This window comes from Prionailurus viverrinus, chromosome A2 (assembly GCF_022837055.1).
Source record: "Prionailurus viverrinus isolate Anna chromosome A2, UM_Priviv_1.0, whole genome shotgun sequence".
Taxonomy (NCBI): domain Eukaryota; kingdom Metazoa; phylum Chordata; class Mammalia; order Carnivora; family Felidae; genus Prionailurus; species Prionailurus viverrinus.
In genome coordinates, this window is record NC_062562.1 from 70,795,136 (window position 1) to 70,813,822 (window position 18,687).

The following is an 18,687-nucleotide window of genomic DNA, read 5'->3' on the forward strand; positions in this document are numbered from 1 at the left end:
CACTAGAGTTGGAGTGACAAGGAGGGAGCAGCTTACTCCTGGGGAATAGCATGGTGGCAGCTTCAATTTAATGTAAGGACCTAAGAGGGCAGTGAGATTCAGGGAGGCAACTGGTACTGCCTTGTTAGCCGCCAGATCCTGTGGGGCTCCTCCTTCCAGGGTCAGTACCACCCAATGCTTGAAGGGCGCTAAGCTTTGCATTTGAAGCTGGGGCAGAGGAACATGTCACCTCCCTTGCTCTATGATATCGATGCCACCACTACTTCTTTCCTCACCTCTTGGAAAAATATTTCATATTAAAGGAACTCTTGGAGATATTTAACAATATTAAAAGCACAAGAAAGGATTACAACAATCTGCCAAGGCACAGAATAGATGCTGGCTCCACATCCTACCATGAGAAGAAACCAACACTATTCAAACTACTGTCAGTTTTTTTACAAAGAAAACTCTCTAATTCTTTGTTTCTATTGTTTTAAATTACAGTGTACTAAATAAATTTTAGTTTTACATAATTTTCATTTTCTTATATTTTTATAACCAATAGTAAGAGTTTTTAGAGTTTTTAGGATTTTGACAATTTTTAAAGGTAATGGCCCCACTGTGATTTTTCCCTTTTTAAAATTTTTCTTTTTTTTTTTTTTAACATTTATTCATCTTCAAGAGACAGAGACAGAGTGCGAGTAGGGAAGGGGCAGAGAGAGAGGGAAACACAGAATCCGAAGCAGGCTCCAGCCTCTGAGCTGTCAGCGCAGAGCCTGACGTGGGGCTCGAGCCCACCAACCATGAGATCATGACCTGAGCTGAAGTTGGACACTTAACCAACTGAGCCACCCAGGTGCCCCTTTTCCCTTTGATTATTAAAACTTCTTTGCAAGATTTCAGCTTTCCCAGTCATTTTTATACTCCTGCACTACTGTGCAAGGCAAGGAATACCTACATTGAAAACCCACCTGATATAGTCCTCATGGCTGGAGCTCTCACTGCAGATATAAGCAACCTCTACCTCTGGGCTGGAAAGAGCATTTTCCAAAGAAATCTGCTGGACTTCATCAATGTTCCCGAGCTCTCGTCTAGTTAAGAATAATAGAAATGCAACTCAAAAGTTGATATTCAAAAGAATATCAAATAAATAAATGAGCACATGTATACATACATATATATATGTTGTATTTATATTTATATTTATATTTGTATTTATCCTTCTCTTCTCCTCCCAAAAATGTCCTGATAATTAGCTTTTGGATATAAAGAAATTAATTTCCTCTGTCCCATTTCCAGGACAGTTTCCAACATGGAGTGAGAAAAACAGCCTCAGGGTTTAAGTCAAGAGATCTGGCACTGAGTGTCAACACTACTGCTAACAGCCTATATGACATGGCGGTCTTTGAATTATTCCATCTCTAAAATAAAAACAACTGATCTCCTTTTATCTCATGAGAAGTGGTCTCTATGATCATAGCTAGCTCCAAGCATTTGGCCAAACACTGACTATACCAGACTTCATTCACAGTCTAAAAGAGGAAGGAAGGCACACATGCATAAATGTAGCAACATCACAACATTAATACGAGAAATGTTGTGTTGGGGGTATAGGTGGGTAATTCAAGGAAGGCAGGGAACATCCACTTTAAGATTTCAGAGTAGGCTTCCAGGGGAGATGCTACAACACAGCGGGTAGGTCATGAAGAATGGGGAACAGTGTGAGAATGGCAGGACTGTAAAGCAGGCCATCTTCCCTCCTGACTTGGGTAGCTTAGGAGTTTCGACTGTATCAGTCACAGCAGCCAGCTAGCAGGGGACTGGGGCTTATGGGACAAAGAGAGGCCCTGCTTCAGCCTTGAGCCCAAGTGTTGTGTTCAACCTGGCTTCAGGCAGGGGTGCAATGGGAGTTACAGTGCTAATAATAATTTTGATCTCCCATTTGTGTGCAACTCCCTTAGAATCTTACTGAGAGGAGAAGACTGCCCAAGGGCAGACTCCTAGCACTTCTGGGTCTCTCTACTGTCCCAAAACCCACTTTATATCCTTAAGGGAAAAGCCAGGTTTGAGACAGGTAAACTGGAGGAAAGTAGGTCCCATGAATTAAGATATGGAAAAAACATCTGCAGGGACCATCACAGGAGTTAAAACATGCTTTGGGCCACTATTTATTTGATTTCTCTAAAGCGCTAGAAAGCAGAGAGGTGTCTAAGTTGCATGCCACCCCCTCTCCTTAGCCAAGAAAGTGCCTACATCTTGTTCACTCATAAATTAACACTTCTAAATGATGTTATATGGTGTTAGTTCAGTGAATGGTGTGTATGAGGAAGTGGTAAGTGGTGAAGGAAGGTGCTGAGCACCTTCCCTATGGGTTAAGGAAGAAGAAACATGGTGGGAAGTCTGGTTTTGATTGAGTTCTAGGAGATAAACGAAACCTTAAAGAAAAGTAAGGCTCAAAATTATCAAAAGGAAAAGAACACATGTTGCTTAGATGAAGGGCTTTGGAATCAAATAGACATGCATGCAAATCCAGGTCTTAGACTTTCCAGCTGTGTGTACATAGTCAAATTATTTAACCCTTCTGTGGCTCAGTTTCTGTATCTGTAAAGTAGGGTTGATAATGGTATTTATGTCAAATAGCTGAAAAGGCTTATAAAACCCAGGGCCACTACATAGATGGCCATCATAACTGACATAATGATTAACTGGTACACACCTAATGCCTTCTTTTAGCCAATCCACATGTGTTCACTGTGACCCTTCTGTAACTATTAGGCACTGCTCTCATCTTCTCTGCCTTTGTCTTCACAGTCCCATCAAGGCTGACTCGCCTTACACCCCAGCTGTAGGCCCAGCACTCCAGACCCCAAAGCCATCCAAACTTGAGATCCTGTGAGGCTGACCCTGAGCACAGTTCTCTGGAATGACCCCAGAGCTGGCTTTCTCTCTCCTGGGTCTGGAGAGTCTCTATGTCCCAAGCCCTAATCCATTCTCACTGGTCTTCCCATGAATTACAAGGCACAAGACAAATGCCAGCCACCTGGACACGAAGCCAATCAGGTTCAGGAACGCCGAGGAAGCATGTGGATTCCGCAAGTCCCTGATCCGCACTGAGCCAGCTCTGCCAACGCCAACCACCACCACTCCAAACTTTCTCTCAGGCTGAAAAACATGGGACCATGGTAGGATTTAAAAACAGTCCATGCATCTAGCAGAGAACAGCAAAACAAAGACCTGTGACCAGGACCAGTCAGAGTCCAGACAAGGAAGGAAAGGTGGGGCGCCTGGGTGGCGCAGTCGGTTGAGCGTCCGACTTCAGCCAGGTCACGATCTCGCGGTCCGTGAGTTCGAGCCCCGCGTCGGGCTCTGGGCTGATGGCTCGGAGCCTGGAGCCTGTTTCCGGTTCTGTGTCTCCCTCTCTCTCTGCCCCTCCCCCGTTCATGCTCTGTCTCTCTCTGTCTCAAAAATAAAATAAAAAAAAAAAAAAAAAAAGGAAGGAAAGGAGACAACCCAGAACCAAAAGTTGCAGCATACAAGGGGCAAATAGGACACTCCCTGAAATGAGAGCTCGGAGAGAAGTCAGCTCCACCCAAGATATATTTCTACAGGAGCTCAAGTGTATCATCCATGGAGAAGGCTCCTCACATCTGGTACTCCACTTTGCCACCTTTCCAAAGATAAGAGATTTTCCTCGTTAAGCTGTACCTCTGTACTCCCTGAATCCTTCCTCCAGTGGACATACAAATCTGATACAGCTGGGATTCATTCCGAGGCCACAGGTGCTTAGTGAGATGCTGGCACACAGAACACAGGGAAAACCATGAGCAGTCACCTTGTTCAGATTCCACATTGGCTGTCTGCATTCCAACCAACTTCACTCCCACGGTACTGTGGTAGCTTACCTATTACTCAGGTATACTGCTAGGTGCTGTATGCAAATAGTATCAGAATGAAAAAATCAAGTCAGCTCTTTAAAGGTATAGAGCCACTTAATATAATCCAAACTGATAAAAAATTATCTACACATTCCTTACACCCAGTTCTTCTTGGATGTCTCTAAGCATAGAAATGGGAACATCACCTAGGACTCACCTGTCACCTGAGATATCTGGTATCACCATTTCCCACTAATTCTGCCCCTTCCTGTGTAAACTGCTCTAGTGTTGACCCAGGATTTCTTTGTCTCCACCTGATGCCACACTAAATCACCAACTGCTCTCACTCCTAATGTCACCCTCTCCATGTCTCATCGACAGGCCTGCCAGAGCAGTTGCTTAAGATAAAAACTAAGTCTCTCCCCTGATTAAAGCCTCCATTTTCCTAACTGTTACTGACTGTGTCCTCCTAAAATTCGTATGTTGAAATCCTAACCCCCAATATAACGGTATTAGGAAGTAGGGCCTTTAGGAGGTAATTAGGATTAGATGAGTGCATAAGGTAGGAGCCCTTATGAATGGGATTAGTGCCCTTATGAGTCACAAAAGACCTTGCTTCCTCACCCTGCTCTCTGCCCAGGTGTCAGCAATCTGCAATCCAGAAGAGCACCCTTCCAGAACCCCACCACACAGCCTGATCTTGGACTTCTAGCCCCCGAACTGTCAGAAATAGATTTCTGTTATTTATAAGCCATCTGGTCTGTGGTACTTTCTCTGCTTTATCATAGCAGCCTAAACTGAGACACCAGCTAAAGAGAGAAAAACACCAAAGCCCAAGTTCTTTAAAAAAGAAAAGAATCCTGAATCATTATGCTGTACATCTGATACTAATGTATTATTATGTGTCAATTATATCTCAACAAAAAAAATACTTTAACATAAAAAAAAAAAAAAAAACCCTCTGCCCCTTGTTGTTCATGGAACAAAAACATGAAAAGTTTTTCATTCTCTACTCCAACCCCTCACCCAAGGTATATTTCCCTCACTCTCCATCTCAGTAATGCCACCACCATCTACTAGGTTGCTCAGGTCCTTAAACTTGGGAGTTATCCTGGCCTTTTTTCTCTGCCCCACATTCCATACCGAATTCACCCATAAATGGCCAAGATCCATCCATAAGCCTTCTATCTACTTCTGTCCATCTTCATTGCTACCCCCTAATCCAAGCTACCATCTCATCCTTTGGACTGTTCCCATAGCTTTTATAACTGCTTTACTTCTTGCCCTGTTCTATTCTTTTTTTTAATTTTTTTAAAATGTTTATTTATTTTTGAGACAGAGAGAGACAGAGCATGAACGGGGGAGGGGCAGAGAGAGGGAGACACAGAATCTGAAACAGGCTCCAGGCTCTGAGCCATCAGCCCAGAGCCTGACGTGGGGCTCGAACTCCCGGACCGCGAGATCGTGACCTGGCTGAAGTCGGACGCTTAACCGACTGCGCCACCCAGGCGCCCCTGTTCTATTCTTCATATAGCAGCAAGAATCTTTAGACTAAATATAATCAGATGATGTTATCCCCTCCTTGTCCCCCAGCTTACAATTCTCCAGAGGCTATTATATGCAGAATAAAACCCAAACCATTTGCTGTGGTCTACAAAAGCCTTCATGACCTGTCCCCTGCCTCTCTCAGCTCATCACCTAGCACCCTCCCTCTTGTCATACTGGCTTTCTTCCTGCTCTTTTTTTTTAAAAAACTTTTTTTTTTTTAACGTTTATTTATTTTTGAGACAGAGAGAGACAGAGCATGAACAGGGGAGGGTCAGAGAGAGAGGGAGACACAGAATCTGAAACAGGCTCCAGGCTCTGAGCTGTCAGCACAGAGCCTGACGTGGGGCTTGAACTCACGGACCGCGAGATCATGACCTGAGCCGAAGTCAGCCGCTTAACTGACTGAGCCACGCAGGCGCCCCACTTCCTGCTCTTTTAACATGTCATGGTCATCTGTACCTCAGGGCCTTTGCATATATGGTTTACTCCAAAAAGTGTGAGGCTCTGGGGATATATCTTAGACAAACCCTGCTCTTAAAGAAATTTCAAAGAAGGAAGAGAGCAAATAGATCAACACATGAATAAATGTCAAGAGATAGTGAGCATTACCAGGATAGATGAAGTAGGGTAAAAGGAATAGAAAGGAGAAGATGGGGTGGGGATGCAGGGAGGGGGTGTCTCAGTTTTGATAGGGTGGTAAGGGAAGGCCTCTCTGAGGAGGCAGCTTTGAACAAAGACCTGAATGAACTGAGGTGAGCCACACTGTTATCTGGGGGTATATGGGACAGAGGAAGGTATTCTTTCAAAGGCTTCAAGGGGGGCAGATGCCTGCAGGGCTTGGAAATAATGGATATAATCATAAAACATGAAACAATATAAGTCTTGTAATTAAATATGAAAGTCTTACAAAGACTTCTTTACCAAACAATTGAGGTGTTCCAAATCTGGATCCGGTCTACTTCTCCTGGTCACCTCTCCCACTGTGTATTTTTATACTTCTGACTTCCCAAACAAGTGAAAGTATGTAAAACTTTGTATGTTTGGTATCTTTTAAAAAAAATGCTTATTTACTGGGTACCTGGGTGGCTCAATTGGTTAAGTGTCTGACTTCAGCTCAGGTCATGATCTTGCAGTCCCTGAGTTTAAGCCCCTTGTCGGGCTCTGTGCTGACAGCTCAGAGCCTGAGCCTGCTTCAGATTCTGTGTCTCCCTCTCTCTCTCTGCCCCTTCCCTGCTTGTGCTGTCTCTCTTTCTCTCCCATAAATAAACATTAAAAAAAATTTTTTAATGCTTATTTGAGAGACAGAAATAGAGAATGCATGAGCGAGGGAGGGGCAGAGACAGAGAGGGAGAGAGAATCCCAGGTAGTTTCCATGCTGACAGTGTGGGGCCTAATGCAGGGCTCAATCTCACAAAAATCTCAAATCTCAAGTCTCTAGAGCCGAAATCAAGAGTTGGATGCTTAACCAACTGAGCCACCCAGGCACCACTGTTTGCTACCTTTATTTAAGTCTTTGCAAATCCTTTGTCCCTTGAGCTCCTCCCTACTCCCCACCAGGACACCTTCAAAACTTTCAAGACCCAAGGATCTTACGAAGCCCTTTTTGATGCTATCAGTTAGATTTTTTGTATCTAATAAAATTCACCCATTTTAGTGTACATTTCCATGAGTTTTGACCAACATACATATTACTACCACAAGTAAAGATATAGAATAATTCTATCAGCCTCCTCCATAATTACCTACGTCCTTTGTAAAAGTCAAATCCAACTCCCACTCCAGGCAACCATTGATTGGCTTACTGTGTCAACAGTTTTGCCTTTTCCAGAAAGTCATATAAATGAAGTCATACAGTATATAGTCTTTTGAGTCTGGCTTCAACTTAGAACAATGCATTTTTCATCTGTGTTGTTACATGTTGCAGTAATTTCTTTCTTTTTATTACTAAGTAGTAGTAGTCCATTGTATACATATCCTGGTTTGTTTATCCATTTAGCAAAGGAAGAACATTTCTGATGCTCCAAGCTCGAGTGAATTCATAATTCATTCTTTTATGAATAAAACCACTATAGTCAATCATGGACTAGTTTTTGTATAAACACAGTTCTTATTTAACTTGGGTAAATACCTAGGTATAAGAGTGCTGGGTCATATGTTAAGTCATATGTTTGTGAATTATGTTAAGTCATACATATGTTATGTCTGCTGGGTCACATGTTAAGTATGGGTTTAATTTTATGAGAAATTGTGAAACTATTTACTGAAGTGAACCTTGGCAAAGCTATATGTACTGTTCTGCATTCTCACCACCAATGTCTGAGTTCTACATTCTTACCAACACCTGGTACTATCAGGTTTTTCTCCTCTTCTTCTTTTTAGCCAGTATAATTGGTATGTTGTGGTATCTCTGATTTCTACATATATTTCCATAATGACTAGTGATGTTGAGCATTGTTTTGTGTGCTTATTTGCCACCTGCCTATAGATGTCTGTATCTTCTTTGTTAAAGCATCTGTTAAAATCTTTTGCCACCTTCTGCTGGATTGTTATTGAGTTTTTAGAGTTATGTGTTTTTAATATATTCATTTTGTTCATTTATCAAATTTGTAATTTGCAAACAGCTTCCAGTCTGTAGCTTGTCTTTTCATTTTCTTAAGAATGGCTCTTGAGAGGCTAAAGTTAAAGTTCTTAATTTTGATGAAGTCCAACTTATCACAAAAATTTTAATATATCATTCTTCTGGCTAACCCAAGGGTACAAAGGTTTTCTCCTATGCTTTCTTTTAGCAGTTTTATAGTTAAGATTTACAGTTTTAGTTATGTTATAGTTTATATTCTGATTTGAATTTTTATATATGGTGTTAAGGTAGATATAAGGGCTCTTGATAGGTAGAGATGCAGCCTCTAGAATGTGTATTCCACAGGCTCTATACCAACTGCCTACAATGAGGCAGAAGTATGCCAGGCTTGTAGGTAAATATACCCAGACTTCACACCCAGCTCATGTGCCATCTCCTCTGGAGGCCAGCAGGGTTCTTTTTTTTTTTTTTTTTCCTCTTTGCATATGATATTCAATTGTTCCAACAAAAATTTATTGAGAAAAACTATTCTTTTTCCATTTAAATGCCTTTGCATTTTTGGGGGTGGATATTGTCTCAATTATTGTAGTTTTATAGTAAGTTTTAACCTTACTACAAAGTTAACTATAACCTTACTATAAACCTAACTATCAGTTACTGTCAACCTTCCAACTTTTTTTTCTTTTCAAAAATTCTAGTTTTCCTGGCTTTACATATAAATTTTAGGATGAGCTTGTCAATTTCTACCAAAAAGAAAAAAACTGCCAGGATTTTGAATGGGATTACATTGAATATAGTTGGGGGGGGGGGGCAAATATCCTGGAATAATGAATCTTCAAATCCATGAACATGGTATATATCCCCATTTATTTAGGTCTTCTTCGACTTCTTTCATTCTATCACTTTCAGTGTATGAATCTTGCCATGTTTTGTTAAATTTATACCTAAGTATTTATGATTTTTAGTGCTAGTAAATAGTATGTTTTTTTAGTTTCCACTTCTCATTGTTTATTGCAAAGATATAATTGATTTTTATATGCCGATTTGGATCTTGGAATCCTGCTGAACTCATTACTTCTAGCAGCTCTTTTTGTAGATTCTGTCAGATTTTCTAGATAGACCATAAAGTCAGACATAAATAGAGATGGTTTCATTTTTTCCTTCCCAATCTGCAGTGCTTTATTTACTTTTCTTGCCTTATTGCACTGGGTGGGTCTTCCACTATGATTTTGACTAGGATTAGTGACAGTAGACATTCTTGGCTACTTTCTAATCTAAGGGAAAAAACTTTGGGTCTTTTACCATGAAAACTTAAGTTAGCTGTAGATTTTTTTGTAGATACCCTTTATCATGATGTGAATATTTCCTTCTATTCATATTTTTGCTGTTTTTTAAAACTATAAATGGTTTTTATGGTTTTTTAAACTAAAAACAGTTTAATCAAATTCCTTTTCTGATCTATTGAGATGATCATATAATTTTTTTTCTTCTTAAAGTCTATTGATCTGATGATGCCTTTCATTCCTAGGATAAACATCACTTGGCCACCATGTATTATCCTTTTTATTTATTGATGATTCTATTCACTAAAATCTTATTAAGAGTGTTTGCATTTATGCTCATGAGAGTTACTGGTCCGTAATTTTCTTGTAATGTAAAATGATTTCTAGAATAATTGATTTTATAAAAGTATTATCTTTTATATTGCCTTTATAAGATATTTTATACCACTGTTGATTCCACTGAAGAGCTATCTTTTCTTTAAGGTACTAACTCCAATAGATGATACATGCTCTTAAAATAGGTGTCCCTTACCCAACAAAATTAAGATCACTGCTAAGTTTCTTGGTTTATGGCTAGACAAGAAGCTAGTAGCACATTTAAACTCAGTAACATTCTTCATTAATAACTGTGAGATCATCCATTTAAAACTTTCAGAATAATTCATAGAAAGTATATTAAATTACACACTGAATGGTACACACACTGAACTACTAACCATAGATATTTATACACAAAGCAGCTCTTTTAAGAAATAAGACTCGGGGAGCCTGGGTGGCTCAGTCAGTTAAGCGTCCGACTTCGGCTCAGGTCATGATCTCGCGGTCCGTGAGTTTGAGCCCCGCGTCGGGCTCTGTGCTGACCGCTCAGAGCCTGGAGCCTGTTTCAGATTCTGTGTCTCCCTCTCTCTCTGCCCCTCCCCCGTTCATGCTCTGTCTCGCTCTGTCTCAAAAATAAATAAACATTAAAAAAAAAAAAAAGAAAGAAGACTCATAGGGGCACCTGGGTCGTTCAGTTGGTTAAGCATCCAGCTCTTGGTTTCGGTTCATGTCATGATCTCATGCTTCAGGAGTTCAAGCCTCCATTGGGCTCTGTACTGACACTGCAGAGCCTGCTTGGGATTCTCTCTCACTCTCTTTCTCTCTCTCTCTGCCCCTCCCCTCCTCGTGCTGTCTCTGTCTCTCTCAAAAATAAATAAGTAAACTTAAAACAAAAAGTAAGATTCATAAATATGTCTGTCTTGGTATAATATATATAATTGAGATGAATAAAGTTTGGAAGATCAATGTTGTTACACTATGTTCTGTTAGCATCTTTAAAAGTCACACAATTAGCAATCCATTTGTTTATGGTATTCATATATATAAGCTTACATTTAAAAAAAAACCTCTGTACATAATAAAAAGGTTATATATTTAATTATATATAACATGTATGTGTGTTTACACACACACACACACACACACACACACACACATATATACTACACTATTATTTAAAACACTTTCCTAAAGTCAAACCCTTCTCTTCAGCTGCAATAACTTCTCATGCTTAACTGCTGACATCTGGTAGCCCCTCTGGTATTAGGTACAGAACGCAGTGATAAAAGACCAAGCAAAAGCCATTAACCAAGGTCTTTTTTTTTTTTTTTTAACATTTATTTATTATTGAGAGACAGAGAGACACAGAGCGTGAGCAAGGGAGGGGAAGAGAGGGGGAGACACAGAACCCAAAGTAGGCTCCAGGCTCTGAGCTGCCAGCACAGAGCCTGACGTGGGGCTCAAACTCACAAACTGCGAGAGCATGACCTGAGCCCATGTCGGTCAGTTAACCAACTGAGCCACCCAGGCAGCCCTCGAGGTCTTTAAATTGATGGTCATCTTCATCTGCACCTTCACAGCCCTCACCATTAAGCCCATCATCCATACAATGATCTACTTTTTCATGTTTGTTTCCCATCACTGTTAACTGTGACAATGTTACAGGGAGCCTGTTGCTGACCTCTTTCTTGCCTAACAGGAAATCATCCAACTTGCTGTACATAAACTAGTAACATGACTTTCGTTGCCATGATAAACTGAAAAAAGGAAGAAAAGAAATATACTGTGCTGAAGGGAACTGCAGCTTATGAAAACATGTACCTCCAATCTAGCCAGTGTCAACTGACATTTTCATTTAGCACTGACCCTCCCTGTGCATTCATTTGAACATCCTCCTTTGGATCCATTTTCTTTAACCACTAGATTTGGAGGTGGTGAGATTACTCCCCAGGAACATGTGCCAAATGTAGAGGCTGTGAAGCAGTAGGCTGAGCTGGGTTGGCATTTGATGTGGCCTGAGCTGAAACTACTGTTCGATATTGCACATAATACTAATGAGCATACGTATTTGTCATCGTAACACTTGCAGGGGGGCTAAAAGCAGGATACACTGGGAATCTAGGTGGAATAGTTTGCCCGAGAAACTAGCTATCTCCATTTCTTTACATTACACGTGGGAACTGGTAACTCTATATAGGATCCATTTGTGCTTGTAGAAGCGTGCACTGTCTCAATCCTTCTAAAGTACTGGAAGCTCTAAACAAGGTTTCTTTCTTTTCTTTTCTTTTCTTTTCTTTTCTTTTCTTTTCTTTCTGTCCTTTTTTTTTTAACACACTCCCTCAAAAAACACATACTGTATTATTCCATTTATACAAAAGTCTGGGCAGTGCAAAGTAATCTATACTGACAGAAGGCAGATTAGAGATCACTTGCCTAGTTGACAGATGGTGAGGAGGGATGAAGAGAGAAATTACAAAGGAAAATGAAGAAGCTTCTGCAGGTGATGCATAACCCCATTACCTAGATTGCTAGGATGTATTCACAGATGTATACATACATCAAAACTTATCAAACTGCACGGTGAATATGTGCAGTGTATTATATATCAAGTATACCTCAATAAAGGTGTTTTTTAAAAGGATTATCTAATATCTTAAGACATGCTTCTCAAAGTTTCCCACCAAAGTTTTATTCTATACAATAAAAGGAATAAAAGCTTAGGGGTCTGGGAATATAACCCACAGCCACAAAAACTAAGCTTCTTTAAGTCTCAAGCTGTATCTTAAAAATCTGTACGTATATTGGGGCTCAGTCAGTTAAGCATCTGACTCTTGATTTTGGCTCAGGTCATGTTTTCATGGTTCATGAGTTCGAGCACTGCATTAGGCTCTGAGCTGACAATGCAGAGCCTGCTTGGAATTCTCTCTCCCCCTCTCCCTCTGGTCCTCCCTCTCAAAATAAATAAACTTTAAAAAATATTGTATACATGTTACTTCATAGTCCATAAATTATGTGTTTCATTAGTATAAACATAATGTTTAATATTAATTACAAGTTAAATTCTATAACATTTCCCTCCACAAATTTTCAGGTTACATAGATACCACAAGAAGATGTACTCTGTTTTCTTTGTGGCAATTGCTTACAACTAACAGAAGTATACAAAATTTTTTGCACAATTGAAAAGTCTGAATGCTTTTATTGTTTTTCTGTACTGTTTATCTTCTCTTACTCCTCTTTTTTTTCACTTATAATTATTGCAAAACTGGGGCAATAAAACGTTTGCCAGTATTAGATACCACTTTCCTCTTTTAAGGAAGTAACACTTAAGAATTCATAATATTTGTCATTTAATCAATTTGAAAGGAAAAAATACATTAGACTTTTCATTTATCCAGAAAGGGGGCATTTTTGTTTCTGAACTGAATATTCTAGATATTCCAGACTGGTTACATTTCCACTAGACAATGCCTTAGGATAATTACGAACTTCGGGTTTTATTATATAGTCCCATGGCTTTTGAGAAAGGTGGAGAAAATCTGCATTGCAATGACCCTGAACAAATCTTCCAGGCCTATAGACTCATCTGTCTGCTATTGTCTCTTGAGTATTTATTGAACATGCAACACATGATTCTGATTACTTGAGTTTGCCTTTTCGTGATGAACTATTTGTAATTTTATGATGCTTTATAGGTAGGTGGTTTTATTTTTATTTTGAGAGAGATGGAGAGAGAGAGAGCACCAGCAGAGGAGGGGCAGAGAGATAGTAAGAGAGAGAGAATCTGAAGCAAGCCAGCACAGATTTCACAAACCATGAGATCATGACCTGAGCCGAAATAAAGAGTAAGATGCTCAACTGAGCCACCTAGGCAACCCTAGGTAAGTGGTTTCAAATAAATACACATGTCACTTACTCTAGAATAAATAAATAATTGAAAATTACTTTTTGGAATGGTACAGAGTTGAACTCATCTAAGCAAGTTCGACCATGGTCAGGTTGATCATAGCTTGCCTACACTGTCTTAATCCATCTGAGGAAAAATAGGCAGCTCTAAACATAGGTTTCTAACTGGATGATGGAGAGGTTGATCTTGAGTTGTTTGAACTGGAATTGTTGCTGATGCCAACACTTCATGATTTTCTCTATTGGTACTGTGTTTTGGAAACTGACAGGAGTTCACTAAGTACACAAATGATAAACTATATGACACTCATTTTGTTTTCAGATGTCTTTCAGCTGCAAATGACCAGAAAGGAGTCTGCCCAAGCACACCAATCTCTGACCCTTTGTCAAATTTATTATCTCACAATTACCATGGGGTAGGTCCTCTGCTCAGAGTCTCAAGGCTGCAGTTAGGAGTTGACCACATTATGTTCTCATCCATAACAGCTCAGGGTTCTCTTCCAAGCTCCTATGACTGCCAAGAGAATTCAGTTCCGTACAGTTGTAGGACAGAGTCCCTTAAGTCCTAGAAGCCACCATCAGTTCCCTGACAAATGTCCCTCTCCATAGGCGTGCCCATCATAGCAACCTGTGTCTTCAATCCAGCAGAATTTCTCTCAGTAGAAACATTTTTTGGTTAAAAACGATTCAACTTATTTAATAGGTATAGTTGGAATATACATACATTAAAGTTGCCCATTGTTTTTCTTTTAGATTAAGACACTTGATAAACTCAGTTTATTATGAATCTTCATTTTGGAAAACATGCTCAATTATTGATTATTAATTATTATTATTATTATTACTATTAAGACTTTTTCCAAGAGTGTCTGGGTGGCTCACTTGGTTAAGCATCTGACTTTTGATCTCAGCTCAGGTCATCATCTCATGGTTTGTGAGATCGAGCCCCATGTCAGGCTCTGTACTAACAGTGCAGAGCCTGCTTGAGATTCTCCCTCCCCCTCTCTCACTGCCCTTCCCTATCAGCTCTCTCTCAAAATAAATAAACTTAAAAAAAAAAAAAAAACTTTTTCCAGAAGACAGTGGAGTAGTAGACACTGGGCATGTCTTGTCCCTCAAACACAGCTACAACATCGAAACATCTGGAACACCTAGGAAACAGATCTAAGGATTAACAGAACATTCTGTATAATTTGAGGGAAAGAATGTGGCAGGTATGTGGTGTGGAGAGGTGAACTAGGGGAGAGAAGAGCCATGCTGTCGTGGAGGGGCAGGAGCTGTTTTCATGGAGCTATTTCATGGAGAAGAGAAAGAGAGAGGGGGAGATAAGGCACTGCATTGGGATCATGCAAGAAAAGTACTCCCCCTGCAAGTAGGTAGAGAGAAAGAAAGGCAGAAAAAATGAAAACACGAGCAGGGGACTACACAAGAAAACTGTTTCCCAAAACCATTGATGGGGAAAAAAGAGAGGGTTTCAATACTGCCAATTATTTGCAAACAGTGGAGCTCAGGCTGAAATTTTGGAACTCATGCTCCAATAAGGAAGCAGGGCAGAGCCCCGGGAGCAGGCAGCACAGTCTGAGGATCCCCTAGGTTTCATAGGGAGAAGTGGCTCCACTGCTAGGAGTGCATTCAGTAGAGGTGATACAGCCTCTCCATGAGCAAAAGACCCGGTGGGTGTCATAGAACTGCCTGTTCACTGGTATAGGAACAAAGACACAGGCTGAAGGCAGCAAACCCTGGTACAGGCTGTGTGTTGTGATTTTACCATAAACTCTGAGCTGTTGCCACTGCACGGTCACATTAACATTTTCTGGAACAAGCAAGTGCTGGCCAGAGCATGGCAAGAACCTCCCCCAGAGGATCAACGTGGACATGAGCCACAGGTGTCTCCGCAGTGTGGGGTTTTTGAAACACAGTGGCAACTGAGATAAAACTCTGGAGGGAGGCACCACCTGGCAGGTGGACAGCTTGGAAACAGACAGTGTGAATCTCACTTCTGATATTTGTTAACTTCTGGCTTTTCTTTTTCCAAAGCCATGTTAAAGGTTTATAAATTCTAATGACCTCAAAAAGTTTTTGCTTTCCCTGATTTTCCCAATTGTTTTTGTTTGTTTCCTATTACATAGATTTCTCTTGTTATTTTTGTTACTTCAAATTTTCTGCTTATTTTGAATTTAACATGCTTTCTTCTTTTTAGTTTGAGGATAAGAGTTTAGGTCCCTGATTTGAAACCCCTTTTTTTCTTTTTTTTCCCCCCCCAAAAATAAGCATTTAGTCCTATAAATTTCTCTGGGATGACAATGCTTTAGCTGCATCCCACAAATTGTAAAATGCCACACTTTCATTTTTATTCAGTTTATTGTCTAATCTCCTTTTTGATTAATTCTTTGGCCATGGATTATTTGGAAATGTGTTATTTGGATTACAAATGTTTACAGATTTTCCAGATATTTTTCTATTATGGATCTCTCATTCGGTTGCATTGCAGTCACAAAACATCCTTTAAGTGAGAAAGAAAGAAAGAAAGAAAGAAAGAAAGAAAGAAAGAAAAAGAAAAAATAAAAAATTATTTAAATGATCTGAATCATCAAAAAAATTTTGAAACACACTTTATGATCCAGAATACGGCCTATCCTGGTAAATGTTTTCGGCACATTTGAAAAGAATGTATATTCTACAGTTGTTGGGTGGACCTTTCCATAATACCTTCTGTTATTAGATATATAAATGTTTAGGTTGGTTATGTCTTTTTGATTAATGGACTCCTTCATCATTCTGAAATGACCATTTTTTTCCAGTTAATACTTCTGCCCTTAAATTTATTTTGTCTGATACTAACAATCCACTTCTGGTTTCCACTGATTAGTGTTAGCATAGTACTTTTTTCCCCCAATCTTTTATCTTTAACCTTTGTGTGTTTTTATATCTAAAGTGAGTTTCTTTAAGCAGCATATAGTCAGGTCTTGTTCAATCTAACAGTTTCTGCCTTTCAGTGAAGTGTTTAGACAATTTACATTATAATCATTGAGATGGTTAGGTTTAAACCAACACTTTATTGTTTGTCTTCTATTTGTCCAATCTATTCTGTCCCTCTTTTTCTGCCTTCTTTTAGATTAATACAGTATTTCTTATGATTCCATTTTACCTCATTTATTGGCTATAGCTGCAACTTCTCTTTAGTGGTTATTTAAAGGCTTTTATATTATACATATTTTACTTATCACAGCTACCTGAAAACAATATACCATTTCACATATAAGACTCTTACAATATTATACTTCCATCTCCTCTCTCCCAAACTTTATACTACCATTTTTACACAATGTACTTCTAATTTTTTATTTTCTTAATGTTTTTATTTATTTTTGAGAGAAAGAGACACAGAGCGAGTGCCCCAATGTACTTCTACTTTTGATTAAACTCCACAAGGTATCAGTTAGGAACAGATCTTAAAAAAAAGAAATCATTCTAAGTGTTCTTAGCATAAAGTTGTAAGAAATTAGAGGGTGGGAACTAGCAGAAGACAGAGGAAAGGGCAATAGAGAGGAGCAGAAAGAGAAGATGCACACAGGTTATGAGGAGGTTGAAGGTAACAGAAAGGAGCCAGTAAGGGTGGGCAATGGATTTCTAGCAACCAGGATATCTAAAATTCCATTTTCAGTTGTTTGCTTTACTTTATCTTGAACCTTTGGGTAAATGCCACTACAGTAGAGGAAAAGGAGCAGATTCAAGACAGCAGAAAAAGGACACACATACAGGACAGCAAAGTGACTCAAAAATTCAGAGCCAAATCATAGTCATGGAATGAACTTGCTCCCTCTTTTGGAGTCAGACTGGGGTCTGGAGCTCCAGATCTGATCACAGCATTTGAAGGAAGTTAGGATTAAGAGAACATGCTCTGCTAACTTAGAAAAAACTTGTTTTCAGATGAAAAAGGTAAGAGAAAATGTAAAATAATTTTAGAGAAACCTCGAGAGGTGAGACATGGGGACACGTGCTGAACTACCACTCTGGGAGGGGGGGAAGGAGATTCCAAATAATCAGGGACAACAATCTAATGTTTTTCATCCACTGTTCACAAGGATCAAAAAGTTTGACAGCACATTGGTGGGTGTGGAAAAAGAGGTAATAGTCATACACTGCAAGTGGGAGAGAAAAATGGGCAAATTTGTGGAGAGCAACTTGGAAATACTTATGCAAATTCTCTGTGCTCCAATAAATCCATTTCTAAAAATGCATCCTATAGAGATACACAATGAGATGATTTAGGTTTATTGCAACCTTATTTGTAATAGCAAAAGATCGAAAATAACATGTGTACTGTATTATATATTATATTATATATTATAATAGCAGGCTGGTTATGTACATTTGGTATGCTCTTAAAATGGAATATTACAGGGGCATCTGGGTGACTCAGTTGGTTAAGCAGCCAACTTTGGCTCAGGTCATGACTTCGCAGTCCATGAGTTCGAGCCCCGCATCGGGCCTTTGCTGACAGCTCAGAGCCTGGAACTGCTTCGGATTCTGTGTCTTCCTGTCTCTCTGCCCCTCTCCCACTCATGCTCTGTCTCTCTTGCTCTCAAAAATAAACATACATTAAAAAAAACTTAATGAAATATTACACTGCTATAGAAAAGAACAAGGAAGTTCTTTTTGTATTTAAAGGGATTGATCTCCAAGATAGATTGCTAGGTGAGAATAGCAAAAAACAGATCAGTGTTAAGTTGTGTGCTATAGTTTGTACAAAAAAGAAGGAGCCATATGGAGAGAAAAAAAATATTTGTTGTATATGTTTAGAATCTCTCTGAAAGAAAGATTCCAGGAACACAAAGTTACCTGGGAGCATGAGAAACAGAACAGCTGGGAGGGAAGAGAATTTTTTTCTAAAGCCTTTAAAATTTTGAATCAACTGAATATGTTAGTTACCTAAAATAAAAACACTTAAAATACATACAAATATCTAAGGGATGCTCCAAGTAGATACGAACTTGACAGCTTATGGACTCTTTGGCTTACTCCCATCTCCCTTCCTGGAGTTCCCTCTATAAGGCCCAGAATCTTCTGCTGTCCCATGTTGGGGACTTTCTGCCCCTGACGGTGTCCTGTCCAATGTCCCCAATCATCTGACTCCTCACAACTGCTGTTTCCACCCATACTTTCTGGCCCAGTTGTAATCTGGTTTTCAATGCTT

General features: G+C 39.5%; 1 protein-coding gene across 3 annotated transcripts in view; it reads right to left on the reverse strand.

Moving 5' to 3' along the window:
• BLVRA (biliverdin reductase A) overlaps nt 1-18,687 on the reverse strand; it is a 52,208-nt gene that overhangs the window by 22,328 nt on the left and 11,193 nt on the right. For 2 of the 3 annotated variants that reach the window (XM_047842566.1, XM_047842577.1), the window contains 2 exons: nt 3,023-3,144; nt 954-1,073 (listed from right to left, as the gene is read on the reverse strand). In XM_047842566.1, coding sequence (XP_047698522.1) covers nt 954-1,073; nt 3,023-3,144 — 242 coding nt within the window. The remainder of the gene's footprint in view (nt 1-953; nt 1,074-3,022; nt 3,145-18,687) is intronic. The other variant, XM_047842584.1, reaches the window with a different exon arrangement.